Source organism: Odontesthes bonariensis, chromosome 19 (genome assembly GCF_027942865.1).
Source record: "Odontesthes bonariensis isolate fOdoBon6 chromosome 19, fOdoBon6.hap1, whole genome shotgun sequence".
Lineage (NCBI taxonomy): Eukaryota > Metazoa > Chordata > Actinopteri > Atheriniformes > Atherinopsidae > Odontesthes > Odontesthes bonariensis.
The window spans coordinates 26,781,463-26,802,559 of record NC_134524.1 but is presented as its reverse complement, the minus strand read 5'-3'; the positions used below and the strand labels follow the sequence as shown (position 1 = coordinate 26,802,559).

The 21,097-nt window shown below is 38.5% G+C and overlaps 1 protein-coding gene across 8 annotated transcripts in view; it reads left to right on the top strand.

Moving 5' to 3' along the window:
- Positions 1-21,097, top strand: part of nrxn2b (neurexin 2b) — a 694,839-nt gene that overhangs the window by 169,851 nt on the left and 503,891 nt on the right. For 7 of the 8 annotated variants that reach the window (XM_075451532.1, XM_075451531.1, XM_075451530.1 and 4 more), the window contains exon 4: positions 19,316-19,345. The exons of the other annotated variant lie outside the window; for it this stretch is intronic. In XM_075451532.1, coding sequence (XP_075307647.1) covers positions 19,316-19,345 — 30 coding nt within the window. The remainder of the gene's footprint in view (positions 1-19,315; positions 19,346-21,097) is intronic. 8 annotated transcript variants of the gene reach the window in all.

Sequence of the window (21,097 nt, the reverse complement as noted above, 5' to 3'; positions counted from 1 at the left end):
GAGCAGTTCTGAGGTGAAGCAGAGCAATTATTTACAGAAGCAGAGACTTTGAGAGTGAGGGCAGAGTTTTTCAGATCAGTGCAATACATGAGCATGAAAACAAGGAACCCTGCTCTTTTAAAAGAAATAAAAATAAATCACCTTGTAGTTTTGGCCTATTCAAAACAAAAAAAAAAACACCTTATTACCCATCCTTTCAAGTACTTTTCCTCACTGCCTGTGCAACCTAAGTACTCACAGTATTTTAAGAGAAAGGAGGACAAATAGAAAAAAGATGAGCACAAAAAAACATTTGTACATCGGATATCAAAATAGTGATGCTGCCAAGATAAGGCCCATCTCATTTAGGTTTGATTCTAAGTATTTAAAGAACACAAAAAATAAAGGAGATTATGATGCACATTCATCACAAGATGAGCTTCAGAAGTAACATGCATATCGAATTGCTGTAAACCCTCAATTAATGCTGGTGTGTTAAGAGGAATCCCATAGGCTTCCCCTTCAAATCAATATCAGCTTGCAGCAATGTACAACTACACGCTGTGTCAATTTTGCCATGAAAACATCTGTAGCTACCATTCACTGCAGCCCAAGCAGCCTTTGGCGATATGGAATGTGAATTATTGCAAATTTGTGACATGTTGATGAGCTCTGCAACAGATGAAAAACAAAATAAGGGTTGCTGTGTAGCTCCGTTGGTTGAGCTGGCGGCCTGTGGACAGAGTCCTCTATGCAGCCGGCCCAGGTTAGAGACATGTCACGTCCCTGTTTCTGCCACTGTCCTGTCTCTCATTGTGGAATAAAACTTAACTAAAGAATGCAATCCTATGTAATGCTAAACACACTTCTCTTTCACAATGCTGTACTGAGAAAGTGCTTTACATGTGTAGGACCTGAAGCCAGATTCTCCCTGAAGTGTTATCTATGTTTCTACACGAATATGGCTGCAAGAAGGAAAAAGCACAACGGAAAGAAATTATGTAAACCCACTGAGGGAATTTAGGGCTTCAAACCCACACCACTTCCGAGATTCTCTCTGTGTATTTTTCTCTTTGTCTCTCACCTCTCCCATATGGTGACATTTTTCGAAGCTGAGTGTTGACTTGAATGACAACTAGGTGCTCTTTGGAGTGCATGATGGCAGAGTGGCCTGGTAGAAGGAGATAAGGAGGAGGAGGCCACACACATGCACACATTCTCTCACACGCACATGCATATTGTCCATGCTTTAAAAGAAAAGAGAAGAAAAATAATAACATAAAAAGCTACTGATACATCCGTACTAAAAAACCAAGGGAAGCTGTTGTCATTTGGCAAATGTTTTTTGTAATAAACACAGTATATAGACACACACACACTCATTCTGTGCAGATGTTTGCAAGAGAATCATCATACATTAATGTTAACGATAATGGTTCTATCAGCTGGAAACAATAGTGGCAAGTCCAATTTCAAAATACTTTGCAGCAGGTTCAGTGAGCCGTAGATTTGTTAGTTTCTCCTTCAAGATGCTAAGTTCATTCGCATGTTAAATTGCACTTCGGATTTTATCTCATGCGCTCATACTAAAATCAAACAAACACACACTTGTTGCATTGCAATACCTTCATACTTTGTGAAAGCACTAAAAGCATTTCAACCTGAGTTCTCCGCATTAACCACAGATGCTCATTAACATGTACGACTGCACCTAGTAACTCAGGGCGCTCACATACTTGTACACTCATATTCCACACCACTAGCGTAAAACTCCAGCTTACCAGGCTGCCTTGGGAATGGCAGCGACAGATGGCGACTGTTCAGAAGTGCCGAGTACCCAGATTTGCTGGTTTGAGCCCCAAGAGGCACAGTTGATCATACAAATGAAGTGGAGATGACACTGATCACTCTTCGCTTCTTCCCGAGCTCGTGTGCTTTCAATAGATATGGAGCAGCCGAGAGCTACTTGAGATGTAGAAAGTGTGTGGGAACGGACACAGTGTGGGAGATCAAGGCAGACGAACTTGAAAATTTGTAAGGAAGCAATATGTGGGTAATTTGGATATTAAGTAAATGGAGCCCAGACAAAAAGGGTTGAGTTTTCATGGACAAGCCTGGGCAAACGGAGAGAGAGGGAAAAAAAAAACTACCTATTGATTGATTTTGCTATGTCTGAGCCAGCTCTAATTGTATGTTTTTGTTACTGACTGATGAAATACTCTATTATTGACTGTTTTTTTTTTCTTTCCCCAAAGCAGATCCATTCCACCACAGCTGTTATCAATCTTGATCCCAGTGTCATTTTCTTTCTTTGGCCGAGCAATTAATTTTAATAACTGGAGCTCATATTGGAATTGATTGATGGGATGAATGTAATATGGGCCATTTCTAAAAAAAACTTCCTCCAGTGAGTAACTTAAATGTATATTTTCTTAATTTGATTTATTCACATTCCGTGTTAGTCTAGATTGAGATACTCCTCAGTAGGGCTGGGCGGTTCTGGAAAAAATGAGTATCACGTTTTTTTTGATAAAAAATGATATCACGGTTTTCTGCACGTTTTTTTTTTTAAACAAATTTAAATCTTCATTTAACTCAAATCCAAAGTCAATTTCTGCTATTATTCAGTTTGCTTAACAAAAATATTTAACATAAAATACAGCATGACTAATACGGCCAAGGCTGTTTTGGTAATGTGCAATGTGCACAATGTCCATGGCTATAACCTCCATGAAGTTTACCTAGAACAGATATTCACACATTCTGTTAGCCAGAACACCTATAAAATAAAAAATAAAAAAGCACAGAAGACCCATTTACTTCTAAAATGAACTGCAATGAACTATATGAAGTTCACCTACAACAGGCACGTAGTAGTAGTCCACTTCTCCTAATTCGGCCTCGACAGCTGCCCGCTTCGAGTCGTACATGGCTGGTAGTGAAACATTCGAAAAATATTTGCGTGAAGGCATCGAGTAGCGTTTATCCAATGTTTGGATCATCTTTTTAAATCTGTCGTGCTCTACCGTGTAAACGGGGGCCATGTCTTTGGCGATGTGGTAAAAGCGATTGCTGCAGTAATTTCCTTTTGCCTGCTGGAGCTGGGCGGATAAGGCATCGCGTTGCGCATTGTGTCCGTTATAGAGGTCTGTTTTGGACATGCATTTTCAGGGGTCTTATTCCGTACACTTTCTTCATACTGCACTTTGTGGTGGCGTTTGAGGTGGCTAAACAGATTGGACGTATTGCCAAGCTTTGCTGATACTGGGGCAGAGCATATGCAGCAGTGTACATCATGACATTGCTCGTCGTCGTCTGGTTTAAACCCGAAGTATTGCCATACTGTAGAATGCGAACCTTTCTTAGGAACAAACTGTGTTGTACGACTTGCCTGGCTCTCTTCACTAACACCTGGGGTTTCATCGTTCTCCATTTCCCTTCACATAGGCTATCTCTTCACTCATTCATGCTGGTGTGTTTCGAAAATACAAGGATCTCCTTTTTCCCTCGCTTGCCGCTGAATCACGTGACGTGCAGGTCCATTCATTCATTGGTTTTAGAGAGAAAGGCTGTTGCCACGTGCAATCACATGATTAGGTGTGCATTTATGATTGGTTGAAAGGGAAAGCAACAACAGTGGACTTTGTGGGAGCATCACAAATTGAAGTGTTACGGGGCTCGTTATGAAAAAAAACAAAAAAAACCAGAACAAAACCGTCTCTCATCAAAAAGCGAACCTTGTGTAGGTGTGAACCGAGATCACGGTTTTTTAACGGTATACCGTCCAGCCCTACTCCTCACAATACAAATTGCTGCCTAATCGTAGGTCTGTGAACAATTCCTCACTACATATTACAATATTTGCATCATGCATGGGTCATAATGTCGGATTTTGTGTTTTGGTCCTTGGATTGTCTTAGAAATAGGATATCGTAAGGACGTTGAAAAACAGGTGAATGCAGCTTCAGATGTATTCTTCTTCAGCTCATTAAGTTTACATGTTTAATCACAGGTCCTGACAGGGCATTTCAATTGAATTGAGATGGCGACTTTGACTGGACTGTAGCGACACCTTGATTCCTTATTTATTTAGTTTTTTCTTCCCGCCACTCCGTTGTAGATTTGCAGCCGTGCTTGGGATCGTTGTTCTGTTACATGGCTCAATTCTAACCAACTTTGAGGTGCTGGACAGATATTTGACTTTAAAAATGCTTGCTTAAATGTTTAGTTGATTCCTGCCTTTCAACAAGCTGCTAACGGACCTGCTGTGGTGAAGTGAAGTTTATGCATGAAGCTGTTGTTTCCTTCACGAATGTCTCAGGCTCATGGCCAAGTCAGCAAACGTGTTATCCCTGCAAATGTTGACCCTTCGTGAAATGCATGGTGCTTCTTCTTTTTCATATTTTTACCTTTTAAACTACACTAACATTTCATGTCAGAGGGAGATCTCTGCCTACTGTTACAACAACTTACTGGCATTATTGTCTCAGGAGGCTCTGAATACTTGTTTTTTTGAAAAATTAACTGATGGTTCAAAGTGTGGAGTAAAGTGACAGGACAATGAGCTGTTAATTGGACTGACACAGATAAATGACACACGTAGCCATGTGGTATTCTTCCTTCCTTTGTTGTTACGATGACTGAGAAACACACGCGTTTTGGCTTTATTTTTGTTAAGTAAAAAAAATATAACCATATATAATATGTGGCGTTGTTGTTCATCTGAGGCTGTATTTACCTCATTTAATGAGCTGTTACAGACCAGGGGATTTTGATGTATGAAATCACTTTCTCTTTCACGTGATTGTGCACACGGGCCACACGCTGCAGACAAAATCCCAGAGACCCACCAGAGAGAAATTCATTGCCCATAAAGAAAACGGTTTCTTTTTTCAATTTGCCATTCTCAGCTGGTCAGGAAAAGCTCTTCACTTTGGTCCACACTGGATAATTGCTTATAATAATCAGATTTAACAATTCATTGACCTTGTGGTCAGTTTGCCAGACTTGATATTATCTTCTTTGGGAGAGAGAGAGAGAGAGAGAGAGAGAGAGTTTGGTTATCCGTTGTGGCTAATTAGAATCTGTTCAGTGTATGTCACTGTGGCTTTTGAAAGACAAGATGATACCAGCCTGATCTCTGTTGACCTAATTTTAGATACCCAGCAGCAATCTTTGGCCTGCTCTGAAACAGCAGTGTACATGCTGTGAGGTTTTAGACGTGCTCTTGTGGATCACTTGTGTCTATCATTTATACTTTCACAAAGGACATTAATTGGTGAGCAAAAGCAGTTGTGGGCTGCAGGTTATTTGTGTCTCAAGAACTGGCATTCATGGGAAATCATAGGAGTAATCCTGAAATGTTTTTTTTTTTTTTTCTTTTTTCTTATTTTCACAATAACTTTGTTCTGGCATTAAAACTGCTTTGTTTATGCTGTTCTTTTGCATTTGTTTATAACACTTTTTCACCTCTCTGTTTCAGTCATAATGACCCTCAGTTGCGGCCAAATTATTTATTCATATATGACCATTTTAATGACAAAGGAAGCTTTAAAACAATTGCAAACTGGACTTTTTTTTTTTTTTTTTTAACAAAGAATCAGATATTGTGTTTTAAAGCTGAGCTAACAACTTGTACAATGGGAAACCCATTAAGTGTCTTATCAGCTGTCTTCTACTTGTAAACTGATGACCAAGTAATGACCTCCCGCCTCTACACACAGTAGGGAACGAATTTAGGGGACTCTCTCATGTGTGCTCTGAGCCACTAATCCAGTTTCCTTTAGGCTGTGGATGAGCTAATCCATTGGAAACTGGTATTCAGCCCCTGACACACTGTTAAGGAGTGGCTGGCGTGAGGAGGATGAGAGCCTATGTGCCAAGTAACTGATGACTCAGGCAGCAGTAAACCCCTGTGATCTGCTGCCAGACCTCTCCATGGAGGTGCAGGTAGTGGATGCAGGATTGAGGAAAGTCAGTCTTCCTGAATCTATATGAAAATGTTTCTTTATGGAGAGCAGCCTTTGCTGCATTTGCAAGAGAAAATTGTAAAAGATCTAAAAATAACCTGGAGAACAGATTGAGCGGTTTTCCTAAAGAGCTGTCAAGGGGCTCGAAACAGCCTGGTGGATGCAGCTATGACAGATGGGACCGGTGTAGTCTAGCATAACAGTGCTATCTTATTAAGCAGTCCTGCACTTCAAGGGACCCAGCCAAAATGACAGTGGTGGAGATGGTTTCGGTAGCAGGGGGATCACATCATTCACTGAAATTCCCAAGAGAAAAAGTGCCCCTTTTCACACACAGCGATATATCAGATGGGGCTCTGAAATGATTTAACCTGTGATCCCCAGGCTTTTATTGGTCTCTATAAAGCTATTTGGGAAAACATGCTCTTGCAACTGATAGACAAATGCTAAAGGTAGCCATGTGGATTTTACAATTTGATACAATACTAAAGATGTAAAACTTTTAAGGTAAGGGATGTGATTGTGTAATGACAAATTCTGTAAGTTTAGATTTCTTTAAATTAGCCCCTTTTTACCTTAGTGTTTTACCTAAATTTTACAACATTTCCAGCTGGAAGATATAACATGACGATGGAGTTATCATTTGTGTTCCTCAGTGCCAGATTAGTGACTTGGCAGGTCATTGTTGCTCTTCAAAGAAATTTCAGCCAATGATTAGGTCCAGACCTTTGACCAGTACTGCTCTTATTGACAATAAATGTTATATCGGTTTCCCCTATCCAAAATAACTCATTCCCTCTTGTTTTATACTTATACTGCATACTACTGCTGAGTGATACAGGATTCAAAAAGGTTTTAGCATCAAAATCACTGCAGTAGGGAGATTTTTCATTGCTCTGTACCAGTATTCCATGCGGATTTTCCCTCATTTGTCGATTAACAGACATTTTGTGAACAGAATCCTTGATTCCAATGTCCCCTTGATCTGTTTACAGAACTCTCCTTGTCAGTAATATAACCTTGGTGTATATGGATGGATAATGTAATAAAACACAACAAATACTTGCAGAAAGAGATGCCCTGGAAAAGATGAAGTAAACTCCACAGTGCTGAGGCCAAAAAAAGGGGTGGGGGTGGTAATACTTTATAAAAAGCATCGAGAAGTCAATACATGAGAATGTCAGAAGAAAAAGACAGATATGACTACACCAGTATGACTGTTGTCATGGTAAGGGAAATACTGGTGCCAGTTTTCATGGCAGCAGTGGTATTGAGGAAGAAAATACACCTGCACAAGGTCTAAAAAGTGTGATGAGTGACTTTCACAGAGAGCATTGTTAGGAAGACTACAGTGCCTCCATAAATTGTAAGGAAAAATAGCAATGTCAAGGTCTATGTAAGTAAATGACTAAGTACTGATGAAAACAAAACCAGTGCTCAGGCTCTTCCAAACAGTAATCTTGATGGGTAGAACTATGGATTCTGTTTCACCCCAGCTTGTCCTATTGGCAGTTTTGTGAATTAACGCATTAGATAAGCACATTCATTAGCAATGTTCATATTATCCAGGAATTTTGAACTGAACAAGGCAGTTTTTCATTGATGAATGTGAAGTGAGCACAGCTCTTTGTTGTGGCATTGAAGGAAGTTGTTGTTGACAGTGAACGTTACATGATGAACTTCCATACCAGACACAAGTGCAACTACCATATGTACAACTATTGCAACTGCGTTAGCATACAGACGTGTAGTTGCAGACGTGCAGAACTACGCAGCAACAGTCCTGCAGCAGACAACAAGCTAGAAGCTGATAAATACTGGAGTACTAAACAAAAGATGGTTCAGAAGAAAGAATTATAAGGGAGGTAGTGGGGCTTGCCAGCAGAATCTGGAGGATATTATAGACAATGATAGACAGCAAAAAGCCAAAGGAGACCACCTACAGTGTAAATTAATCTTTTAATTCGGCCTTGACACAGACAACCGTGTTGCTTCCACATTAGATTTTGTCTGACAGCTGCTGGTCTGTTTTCTTAGTTCCTTTTAAGCAAAATTTGCTGTTTTTGTTTGTTTTGAAGTTGCATCTTTTTTCACCTGCTGCTGAAGTTACGTTTTTCTATTTTAGCGTGATGTTAGTGTGTGTTTATGTGCTTCTGAAGTGTTTGACACTGGCTTGTGGCTAATGTGCTTTAATCATTGTGTAAAATGTCCACTTGCAGATTGTGGCGCAAATTTCAAGAAGAGAGCTTGCTACACAATTTTGATGGGGAGGGCCCACTTCGGCCATGTTTTTTTTTTTTTTACAGAACAGTGCTGATTCCTTACCCGATTGGCACCAGAGCTTTGTTCGCAAAAGATTTAATAATAAGAAAATATAATCATTTAGTCATGGTATGATAAATGTAAACTGATAGAGCGCCACAGTTTGTGTTAATAAAAGGACATTAATGTTTTATTTACCTTGACCTGAGGCAGAATCTGTGATAAGACCAGAAATATAAATGTGACTTCTGAGGATAAAGTTGGATTATTTAAATCTGCTAAATTGACTGTCAGAACCTAACTGCATTTTGTGAAACATGATCAAATAAAGTAAATGTGCTCTAAAAATGTATTTTTTTTCCAAAATCACTGATTTTGAGATAGTAATTGATAAATAAACGGATAGATGTGTGTACATCTGCTCAGATAGCCGTGTGCCCACAGCACTGTTTCATGCAAGGAGGAGCATTCAGAGGAATTCATGAGAAAAAAAAGGAAAATTAATCTCAACTGGTTCCATTTTAGGACTGTGCGCTTAGTTCAGAATTTCAGATGGTAAATTATGAACTTGAACTAGTTCAGTGTGAACTGAACTTTTAACTAGTTCTATTAAGTGTGAACTTTAACAATACTGCTTGTTATAGTTTTACCTCTTTGGTAGAAATTTGTCCTCATTATTCATGTGAAACCCTCATCCAAACAGGAAAGGCAAGGCAATTTTATTTTACAGAGCACAATTCGTACACAAGGCAATTCAAAGTGCTTTACAGCTACATAAAATCACAAGAATGCAAATAAAATCATTCCAAAAAAACATAAAAATAATCATTATCATTAATTAATTAAATTAAAAGTGAAGAGTGCAGATAAAATACTTGTCATATGCACAGCTAAATAGAACTGTTTTCAGCCTGGATTTAAACATTGTCAGAGTTGAGGCCTGTCTCACATCTTCTGGAAGACTGTTCCAGATTTTAGGAGCATAAAACTGAAACGCAGCCTCACCTTGTTCAGTCCTGACTCTGGGCACCAGCAGGAGACCCCTCCCTGAGGTTCTCAGAGTCCGAGTTGGTTTATATGGTTCTAACATGTCAGAGATGTACTTTGGCGCTAGACCATGAAGAGACTTGTACACGAGCAGAGCTGTTTTAAAGTCTATTCTCTGAGCGACAGGAAGCCAGTGCAGAGACCTGAGCACTGGACTAATATGGTCGTATTTCCTGGTTCTAGTCAGAACTCGAGCAGCAGCATTTTGGATGTACTGCAGCTGTCTTACAGTCCGTTTAGAGAGCCCAGTGAGCAGGCCGAAACAATAGTCTAACCTGCTGGACACAAATGTATGGATTAGTCTTTCTAAATCTGGTTTAGACACTATTCCTTTGATTTATGACAATGTTTTTTAGATGGTAAAAAGCTGCTGATGTTATTGATTTAATGTGGCTGTTAAAGTTCAGGTCTGAGTCCAATATTACCCCATGATTTCTAACTTGATTATTAGGTTTTAGAGAGAGAGTCTCAAGGTGACATATAACAATTTTCTTTGTTTCTGTGGGCAACAGACAATGCTTACAGTTTTGTCTGAGTTAACTGGAAAAAATTGTTTTGCATCCACACACTGATCTGTTCAATGCAATGACACAATGTATCTACAGGCCCGTGTTCTCCTGCCATCAGTGACACGTAGATCTGAGTGTCATCTGCATAGTTGTGGTAGGACGCATTATAGCTGCGTATTAGCTGGCCTAATGGAATAATGTACAGATTGAACAATAGGGGTCCCAAGATAGACCCCTGGGGAACCCCACAGGTCATAGCCATTTGGTGTGAGACACAGTTACCGATTTCAACAAAATATTTCCTGTCCTCGAGATAGGACTTGAACCAGTTTAAAGCACTACCAGAGATTCCCACCCAGTCTTCTAACCTCTGTAATAAGATTGCATGATCAACTGTGTCAAAGGTAGCACTCAGGTCCAGCAGAACTAAGACTGAGACAGAGCTGTGCTATTTCACGCCACAGTAGCACCAGATGTCTCCTGCAATGTGTTTAAAATTGTTGAAATATTTGTTGAAAAGGTTCAATGCTGTTTAATTTTCTCGTGATCAGCCACCCTCTCTTCTTTCTCTCTCACCGTTGTGATCCTTCAGCTCGCTGGAACTCAGGAGCCCTTTTGTTTGATTATGCAGAAGACTTCTTGCTAGCTCTTATTTGTTTAGTTAGCCTAATAAGACTTTGGTAAGATGAAAGCAAGCAGCAGGGATTTTGCCCAGCAGTTGAAACCAAATGAGATATTGTTGTCTCCAGGAAAAAATATATTATAAGGTTTCTTTTATTTAAGGTTAATGTCTGATATTTTATGCCAGAACATCCCCCTCACAAGAATCAAAATGACAAATGATGGGCTGTATATTAGTCAGAGCTATTTTCTTGCCATTGGACATCCAAATACATATCTACATGTACTTGTATCCATATGGCAAGAAAAAAATTCCCTGTGAAATATAAGTGCTCAATTTCAAGTCAAGAAGTGGACTCTAATTGGCTTGAATTGGACTGTATTATTGAAGCGCCTTGAGATAACATTGGTTGTGATGTTATATAAATACATTTTGTGATAAAAGATTGTACACAGACATGTTTTGAAATGAACTGTCAAAGAAATCAAAACAGTTATATGGTTTTAAGGACAAACAAGTCAATAACATTATTGTAAGACTAACGTGACAAAATAATTTGTATAGTGTCCCTCTTCTGAATAAGCATCTTTTTCATAAACTTTTTATTCACTATCATGCAGTGAAGAAACACACTATTGTACTGTTGGAGGCTTACACCAGTTTGGATTTTCCAGTCTAAGTTAAATCAAGATGCTTATCGTTTCTCACTGGGAGGACTCCACCCACACAAGATAAGCTATGAATTATGAATACATTTGTTACACAAATTTCCATTAGTTTTCCCATAATTACTAGGCTCTCTCAAATGAATGAACTTCCAGGAACACTGCTGATTCCAAGGTCTAATGGTGTTTACCCGACGCTATGAGTTAAATGAAGTTATTGTGTTCTCTCTGTGGGAAAACATTAAATTTCCATTACGGGATGATGTTGTGGTTACCTGCTGACAACCACCCCCAGACACAAGGCAGAAGGTTGCCAAGACAAAATCTCTGTGAGTCACATTTTCAGGAAAACTCATTTCAAATTTGCAATTTGTTTTTCCAACACAAATCTATGATACACAGAGTGTTGCTGTTGGTGTCGAGAAACGGGATTGAGCAGCTAAACGCCAACTCATGGGGGATGATTGTCAAAATGAAGCAACAAGGTGCAGTTTGACACTAATGTCCCAGGAGACCACTTTCCTTTCACTTGAGCTTTCATAGCACAGAGGAGAAACTTTTACAAACAAAAAAAAGAATAGTTGTTCAGATTTTAAAATCTGCATTACTGGTGTCTATAGTTGTCAGAAAAATCAACACTTAAGATACTAATCAACAGAAAAAATAGTATGTAATTAGATCATGTACCTCTCTGTTCAGTAAGCAGCTACATTCACTTGCAATTCGCTCAAACCTTTGATCAATGATGCATTTTTCAAACAAACAATCAGACATGTGACAGTGGTCCTGAATTAATGATGAGGAGAAGATGTGGAATCAGCAGGCAGAGATCTCCTCCTTCTGACTTTACACACTTTATCGTGTTGTAAAGAAGGGAATTGAAAATTTAACTGCAGCGGTACTCTCTGCAGCACTTGAAAAGTAGGGAGGAAAAAAACTTTACCTATGACACAAAGCTTTACTGTGGCATTTTCCCTTAGAAATAAAACTGAAATTAGGTCGTTTTGTAAAATGTCTGTTTATGATCATATATATCATGTGTTCCATATATATATATATATATATACATTTTTATCAGTAATGTAGTCAATATTAAATAAAGAAATTTAAAAAAAAAGAATGTATTGGATTAAAGTTGATGTGCTTCTTTGTGAGGTGGTGTTCCTATTTTCAAAAGGTTTACCACTTTTAGAAGTTTAGTCTAAAACCTAAAAACTTTTCAAGCCTCCTGATTCGTTCTTTTTCAATTAGCTAAATAAAAAAAAACTATCGATTATAAAGTATTTTCTTTAGTATGGTTTAGAGTTTGAAATTTTAGGACCGTAATTACCTAATATGTCCCCTGCTTGGTTTCGGAAAGTTCTTCTCTATTATAAGCTTGTTTTGTTAATAACTGAAGAACATAACATTTTGTGTGTAAATAGCTTTCAGTGGTTTTGAATTGAATTAGTTGTTAATCTTAATCTTATATAAAATGTTTGTATTTCTAAATGGTTTCGATCAATACATTCTCTGTGCAACACAAATAGGCAAAACATTTAGTGTATTGTTATTCTTTTTTTCCTTGATAGAAAGATATGTTTATATTTGCTAATTGTCCAAGTGAAGGGAGTCTTCCCTCTTTCATTTTTTCCATCAGAGCTGACACTGAAATTATAGCTTTCGAAATCTCAAGCAACAAAAAAAAGTGTATAAATAAAAATTTAATTAAAAAATATATATCTTGTTGCTCAACCCTGTCGGTGTCTCCAGCTTTAATGAGGAGAGTCCAGAAGTGGCAATCAGAGGCATTCATTCCATGAAATTGGCTGGCAAGAGGGCGGATGGACCAGGGGATAGTTGCTGCTTACGTCTGTGACACAGGGAGTTGAAGATTAGGAAGAGAACAGAAAGGAGAAATGGATGCTTTGAGAAAAGACACTAGATTGCTTCGAGGACTGCTGATGAGTTTTGACCTCATAAAGAAAAGGAGAATAAAGGAGAATAAAGGTCAGATGATGGTTTTTCAACAAGATGAACCTGGCTTGGCTTATCCAAGCCAAAAACATTTAGTAATTGGGGAAAAATACCAACAGAAAAAGGACCGATAGACATTGGTATCAGTTGAAATATAATAGATCCAGTCTAGAACATGAGGATGTGTCATGTCTGTGATGGTCATATCAGCATTGGCAGAGTCTCTACTCTGAAGTAATGCCAATTGTGCTTATTTAAGAGCCGTGTAACATATTATCTTGTGTAAATGAGCTTCAGTGAAGTAATCTTCAACAATCCTTTCTTTGTGTTAACTTTGATGCCTAAAACAGGAAATGAATCCAAGTTATTCATCTCGACATATGGAAGTCCAATTTATTTATGAACTGTTTAATTAAGATGGAGCAGAAACTGTAAGATCTCTACCCCCCACCAATCTTCAAGACGCTGTGATTTAATTTTTCACAATATATTCCATGACATACTAGCTGAGATATAATGAGCCATGAGTAGGAGTTTAAGTGATGCGCTTAGTTATGGTGTTAATTAGGAGATGTAAGGAGGTGCAGCGTCTTAATATTTTCTTTTTTGACCCGTTCTGATCCCTCAATGCATAGACGACATGACACACTTGAGTTTTTGTAGTATGGGTTATGGGTTAATAAAATCAGCATGCTTCATTAATGGGTTTTTATGTGCAAAGTATGTATGCTTTACAACTTCAATTTTGTAAAAATCTTTAAAACTTGCAATTGTGCTATAAGCAGTCTTGCAAGTATTTATTATGTTGTATGACTCTGTGTAATTCCAACTTTAAATATTGAATCTCGTAATTTGACAGGCCTCCAGACAGTTTATTGCATTGCTCCTGACGGATGATGATTGTTGCTACTTTGTAAAGTGGAAAGCAACTATAAAGAATTAATGCACCACTCGCTTAGTGCGTCACCTGGGGTCACCAGTTCTCTGTGGGATTTCCAGGGAAATCAAATGTACGCTTAGACAGACACATACATACACGCACACAGAGATGATTCTGAAATGCTTCGAAGGGAGTGCTTTTTTTTTACATTCAGACTTCTAGCAATATGCCTTAGACTCTCAAGTCTAAGGCATATTGATAGAAGTCAAATCACGAAACTACGAAGTAAACATGCATGTGTACATTACACATCTGTGCTGTGGTCTGAATGATTCAATTTTTTTTTGTGGCATCCTGATCCTGTGAGAGGCTTTGACTAAAACCACGGCCTTATTATTGATGTTATCCAATTTCCAAATCGTTTGCTTTCCCTTGAAAAGCCCATAATCAAGATTTAATCCATTTGGGTTGCTACATCTGATCACAATACTTCTGAGAAGTTGAGTCCTGGTTTTCCTAGTAGACCAAGGGTCAGTGTGGGTATCAGGTAATTGACAGGGGGGTGATCTCAGCATGCCTAGCTGTTCTTTTTTCCTTTCATTCTAAGCTCCCAGTTCGTTGCTGGAGACCCAGTAAGTGGTTTCCACTTGATGTTAAAGAACATAATTTTATTACATCTCTCTCCTTTGGAACAGAACAATCTTTGTTAATAATTCAAAGCATTAAATGACATGGAAGCAGTATTGTAGAGGTGTTCTTAGCCCTTACCCTTTATCTATGTCTTTCTCTTCCTCATTCAATAGATATCCACAATGAATTATTAAAGCGCTCTGAAATCTGCCACAGTCTCAGAATGACTTAAGCTGTTCAAAGATGTTACATTATAGATTGGGCTACTGAAATAAGGTTCATATTCAGTCAAAACAATATTCGGACATTTTTAAACATATGTTTGGACAAATTACTTTGATTTATTTTTGAGCGCTCAAAACATCTAACATAGGAATTTGGAACGTTATCTCAGTCCTGGGATAATAAAAGCCATTGATTTATGGTGAGCAGTTTAATGTCTTGAACCAAGGGAGCACCAAGCCTGGTGTTGCGGATGAAATTATTTATTTTTCTTATCATACCTCTCATGACTTTTATCAGCCTCTGTCTTTTTTTCTTTTGATGATGCATATTCACACTGAGGTCACCGGGAGCAGTGTCCTTAAAAAAAAAAAAGACTTTAACAGCTGTTGTGTGACTGCCATTTTGCAATCAGCAAGTAAAGAAGAGGGTTTTTTGTCTGTATGGTGTGTGCTTTCAGGAGGCACATAAGTGGTTCTGGCCATATGCTGGTGAGAGTCCTTAGAGGACAATGCTGTTTAACATGCCATCCTGATGCCACTGGGGGCTTAAAAACTTAACAGATTCTTCCTTCTGACTTGGTCTGTGTGTCCATCTGATGAACGAGGGTAGAGGAAGTGAGGGAAAGCAAGTGCTAAAAGGGTGGAAAGGGATAATGATGATGACTCCCATTTTTCTTTGTCCCCTGCTGGCGTGTGTTGCTGCTGCTGTCCTAAGACCCAACACATCTGTTCATGTGTGCACTTGTGTGAAGGATGATTATGCTCATAATTTGTAAATATGTGAGGAACATTATGATGGATTAATGTTTGACAAGGTTATTCAGGAAAGAGCATGCTGTTCACCCTGAACGCAACACAAAGACACAGATCCATTCCTTCAACAGAAAGAAGTGCAGTTTTCAAATCTCAGTGAAATGATAAACATGCATATAATATTTGTTACTATCTTTACTATGTAGTATCTGGCGGGAAAGCTGTTTTTAACTGAGCAGCAGTGGTTTGGATTAGATCAGTGGTTTCCAAAGTGGTCTCAGGCCTAAGAGTAGCATATGAATGTGGCAGATGAGGAAGAAGTGAGAGAAGGAGGCAGCTGCAGCTGGCTAATGGAGGGCTGCATGTGGAGAAACGGAGGAAGAAAAGGTGAAAATAAAGCTGATGAAACAGAGGGGAACAGGAGTATGCCAAAAGAGATGCGAGCATGTCTCCTCCTAATGACGAAATTATGACTGTGCTCCATCTGCCACTCAATCATAACTAGCCAATCACAGACGCTCTCCAAACGGCACCGGTTCCGTTAGGCACTCCCATCTGTGCTTACCACACAATTAGGGATGTAATCAATGCTCAGATGTCAAGGAGTTGGGGGGGACTAGTATCGTCAATGTCATTCACAGAATGCGTCAAGCCAATACCGGTTCTGCCTGTGATAATTTGACTTGCACTTCGATATTGACAAAGAATGTAAAATAAGAAAGACAGAGCTTCTCCTTTTGTGCTTTATTTGAATGTGTGGTATAGTCATAACTAATGTAAATCACGCTGCCGACCAATTGCTTGTGAAAGCTATAGGAGGGGTCTGCCAAGCATCGCTTTGGATATCGAGTTATATGTGTGACTCTATTTACTCTGGTAGGTGGCTTTTGTATCTGATTCCTTCTGCAAAAATAGCCTGCGGCTACACATCTGTTTACAATACATCACGTTTTCACTCTTTTTTTTTTACAATGGTATTTAAGATTGACTATCTATTTATTTTATTTTTTTCAGATTTTGCGTTTTCATTGTCACCTGCACACCCATAAGTGCATTTTTGGCTAACACAGGTTGTGAATATACGATTCAACAAATTGTTGCAATTGCAAATTTTTTTTTTCATTTTCTTTCTCTCTGCTCTGTGTTTATCTTTTTACCTTCTCCTCCTTCCCCTTCTCTTGTCTTTTCTTTTCCCATAAAATTGTTCTGCTGTCTTTTGCCTGCCTGAGCTGGACCATGCTGGGATGGTAGGGTGGTGGTGTGGAGTGTATTTGAATGATTTGGTATGCAGTGACAGCATTCTGGTTCATTGCAGGAGCCTTTGCCTTTTCTCCTTAATGGATTATGAGCACGAGAACAAAAACAGAAGGTGGCAGAATGAGAATTATTGGGCTTTGTGCAAAGGGCCAGCAGGAAATGGATTGCTGCCAGATAGATGAAATACTCTGCCTGTATATTTCCTCTCCCCCTGGATCACATTTAGAAAAAAAAAAAAAAAACACAACTGAAACAGCTTGTGGTTAAGAGTCATCTGAATGTCTATAGTCTTTGCATTCTTATATGTACTTACTGGTTGTGGAATAGATGTTGATTTTCGGAACACCGGATGCCGACTTTGTCTGGGACAACTGCACCTTAGGAGGTAGAAGGAGTGGCCATCAGGAAGGGTCGGTGTAGCTGCGTAATTGGTCTATAAGTGTATTTGTGTGAATGGATGATTGTTGTTTGTCGTGTAAAACGCTTTCAGATGTCAACAAGACTAGCCATTCATCGACTGAAGACCGTTGGCTTGAGAGCAGATTTCACACACAGCATGGATAGTTGAACAATTGGTTCATGCTACAGCTCATCTTATCCATTTAATTTTAATTTTGTATGCATTCACAGGAACAAAATAGTTATTGACTGACTAACCTTCTCTGTGGGAGATCGTTGAATGATCATTTTGATGAATTCACTTCGCAGACGTCTGTAAGTTACTTGAATGGTGATTCCGTCAGATGACACTGGTTATAAAATCGTGATTTTTATTCGAGTAGAAAGGCAGTTTGGAAATGTTTTAAGCAGCAGCAAGTTGACACGTTGTCTTATTTGACTTATTATTTATCACAATTTTGGACTTATTTAGCTGTCTGACAAAAGAAACGTAAAAAAAATATTTAAAATGAGAGCAGCTTTATTGGGAATTTGTCTGTATTGATATAAACAATGTCGATACTGAGCATGTTGATTTTTATGCTAATGATAGATACTTTCGATGTCTTCAGTGTGCATCTGCAAGGGTTCTTATCAGATTTTTTGACAAGTGAAAAGCTGTGGTGAGTCGTAGTAGATCTGTGATGATTAACATTTCCAGTGTGCTGTATATCTTTTACATTTTGATCTCATCAACATTAGCCACATGAATTTATCAATGTTGATGTGGAAAAAAAAAAAATTGGATTTCAGAATATCCCTAAACTGCACTTATGCAACAAGTGAACAAGCCTGAATCATGTTTTAAACAATTCAACTGTACTTCTCTGCCTGTATGAGGGCTGTTTGTGCTGGTAAATGATGTGCTTTTTTTGTTTAGCTTTATTTAAGGTAAGCGTAGAACAACACCCCAAGGTTGCGGCATTGCTCATCCCTGATGGTAAATTGTTGCTTAAATTCAGCTTTTCTCTGGTATCGGCAAGAAATTTATATTTGAAATGGTATTGATCACTGAAAGACGGGTTGACATGGAGAGATTTGACCTTTGGAATTTACTAGTTTTACAGGTATATCGCTGTGTATATCCTGGGCTGCCCGGGGATAAATCCAATTTCCTTTAACCATTCAGTTTATTGGAGCATAAACCCTACTTTAGGGAAAACGTATTTAATTTTTCCTGTATTGCTGTTCCTCTGATAAATGTTTTTTCCTTTTTTGTAAAAAATAAAAAACAGTTACTGTACACAGCATTGTGGTTGTGAACGTGTTAATGTTTTTGCTTTAGGATTGTGCAAGAAGCATTGGTTTTTGTTCTCACAGAAACAGTAAGAATTGGTATAACAAAGCCTTTCAGAGCAAGTGAGTTTCTTTTTGCACATCAGTCAGTCTAAGGATTGACCTCCCCTAGGATGGCATTGTATAATATGTGAATGTTTTTTATGCGATGGCCTTATTCAGATGTTATTTTATTACATTTGTTCACCACCAACGATGGAGGAGCCATTGTGGACATCTCTCTTTTCAGTGTTTAGATCTGCATGTCTGGATAGATCTGTGCACATTAGCCAGCAGTTAGCTAGAGAGCCACCACTGTGGTGGTGTTGTACAGTCATCATGTTGTGCTGATATTGTTTAAATTTTTTTCAAGATACATCTGTGACCTCTCTCAGTGAGACTTTGCAGAGCTTAGATTCTTGTTTTTTGATTTGAGTACAGTCGGAGACAAGGAATTCAGTTCAAGCCTTTTCTGCCAAACAGTTCTGTGTGTTCCATAAGTACTCCAGAGGAGAAAAAAAAGCATTTGTGTGAGCAATAGCCTTCGGGGGTTGCGCCAAATGAAAATGCTTTTTTTTCTAAACCCCCTACACCTCACTCAAGAAGTGTTTGCTTGCTTTCTGTTACTATTCGCTCTATTACTCTATCTTTCTCTCTTCCTTGTTTTTTTTTCTTATTTTTTTCTTTCTTTTACCTTTGGTTTGAACTCTGACATCCGAGTCTGCCCCAGGATGTCTGTCACAAACTGCAGTCCAACGTTGTGACAATGCTTTTTTTCTTCCCGTGCCTTTTATGACCTCCTTTTTCTTCCTCTTTCTGTTCTTTTTTTCTGTTTTTTTCCCTTTCAAGGTCTGGCGCACCTGACGTTAAACGACCAAGGTATGGGTTCAATCCTTTTTATTTCGGTTCTGGTTTTTTTCTTACTTTTTTAGAGGAATTGACTTAGCCTCTTTGCTCCCAGCCGCTTGAAACTACTGCCCTCCTACACAAGTTCCTCCTCTGCTTTTTACCTTCCCTCTGTGCTATATCCTTCCATTTTCTCCTAAATCCCCTCGTAAGTTTGAATCCTTTTCATCTTCCCAGTGTTGCTGCCCTCTTCTAAGTCACCTTCCACATCTCCTTCATTGTTTTCGGTTTTGCCAACTGCGTCTCTACCCTCTCCCTGCTGCCATATCTTTGTGCTTTTCTGTGACCTTTGCCAGTTTGTGTCCCACCCTTTGTCTTGTCCTTTGAATCACGTCCTGGGCTTCACCTCTGACCACCTTTGACCCCACCGACCTGACCCCGGGGCTGAAGGTAACACTTTTCTGCTATCCCTTCTATTTGGGTTTAAAAAAACCAACGAAATATGAAAAAAAGAAGTAAAACTTCTGATTCTAATGGAAATGTGTTTGTCGGTCAATGTTATAACAACAAAATGTGTTCAGGTTCTCATTCACTAACACTTCAAGGTGAAAGTGATGTCGAATGTGCAGAGTTTCTCATCACCACTCTGCTTACATTCCTATTGTTTGGCAATAAGATTCTCTTAAAGGGCAACAATTAAAACTTTGATATGATTTCAGTTGTATATGCTGTGTGTTTTATGAGAAAATGTGCCTGCAATTGTTTTGACATTGATATGAACACTGGATATCATTGATGCTGTTTTTTATTCTTTCCAGCACACACGTCACACCAAATCTGCTCAATGTCTGCCACACAACACTTATTTTTGTATCTCTCAGATTTTACTGCCTTCATCTTTTTGTACAAAAGAGCTTGTTTTATGAGCAGCAGACTTGATGTCAACTTTTGATGTAATTTTTTGTGCTTGTTTTGTCAAAATGTATTTTAAAGTGTTCTTTAAACAACAGCCGTCAATCTTAGTTCCTTTTCTCCACAGTTATGCTACCTTCTCCCTCCTTTCTCAGCCTCTGAAAGCAAAGTTCACAAGAGAGAAGTGAACATGTGCCGTGCATGTTCTAACCCGTACCGGAATGGGGACGATATCTTTTTTTCATTTCAATTTCTTTTTTTGTCAAAGTTTCACTTGACTTTCACAATTGTTTCTCCCCAACTAGTCATTTGTACTGATACTGTATGAATAAGAAGAGTTCACATTTCAGCTGTAACGGTATTGAAGCCATGGAGCGGGAAAGTTTGGACAGTGCTGTTCTTTATTTGATCTGCATTAGTATCTTTGAACACATTTAAACACGATGCAACACACGCATGTTTTCATCTTTCAAGCTTTATTGAACAAAAGTGTTGAATTAACAAATTCAAGACGCCCAAACCTTTTTTTTTATATATCAATATTTTTTAAATGTTGATTAAAAATAGGAGTGAAGTCAATTAATTGCGATATTAGCAGATAATTTTACCCCAGCAATGGTTTTCATTGAATATTTATAGTTTATTCAGACAGAGAAATAAAAAGGTTTTAGTGGATAGCTTTAAGTTCTACAGAAAATCCAATGTCAGTCTGTGTTAATGGAAAAGCCCTGTGATGGTTATTCAGACATGAAGGTGACGCATTCAGATGTTGTCACAATGCACAAGAATACAAGTTTGGAAGAAGCTTTGATGAACTCTGTTTTCTGTGGTCAACTATGGATTCATTCCCCCTTGTATTTCTTTTCCAAAGTA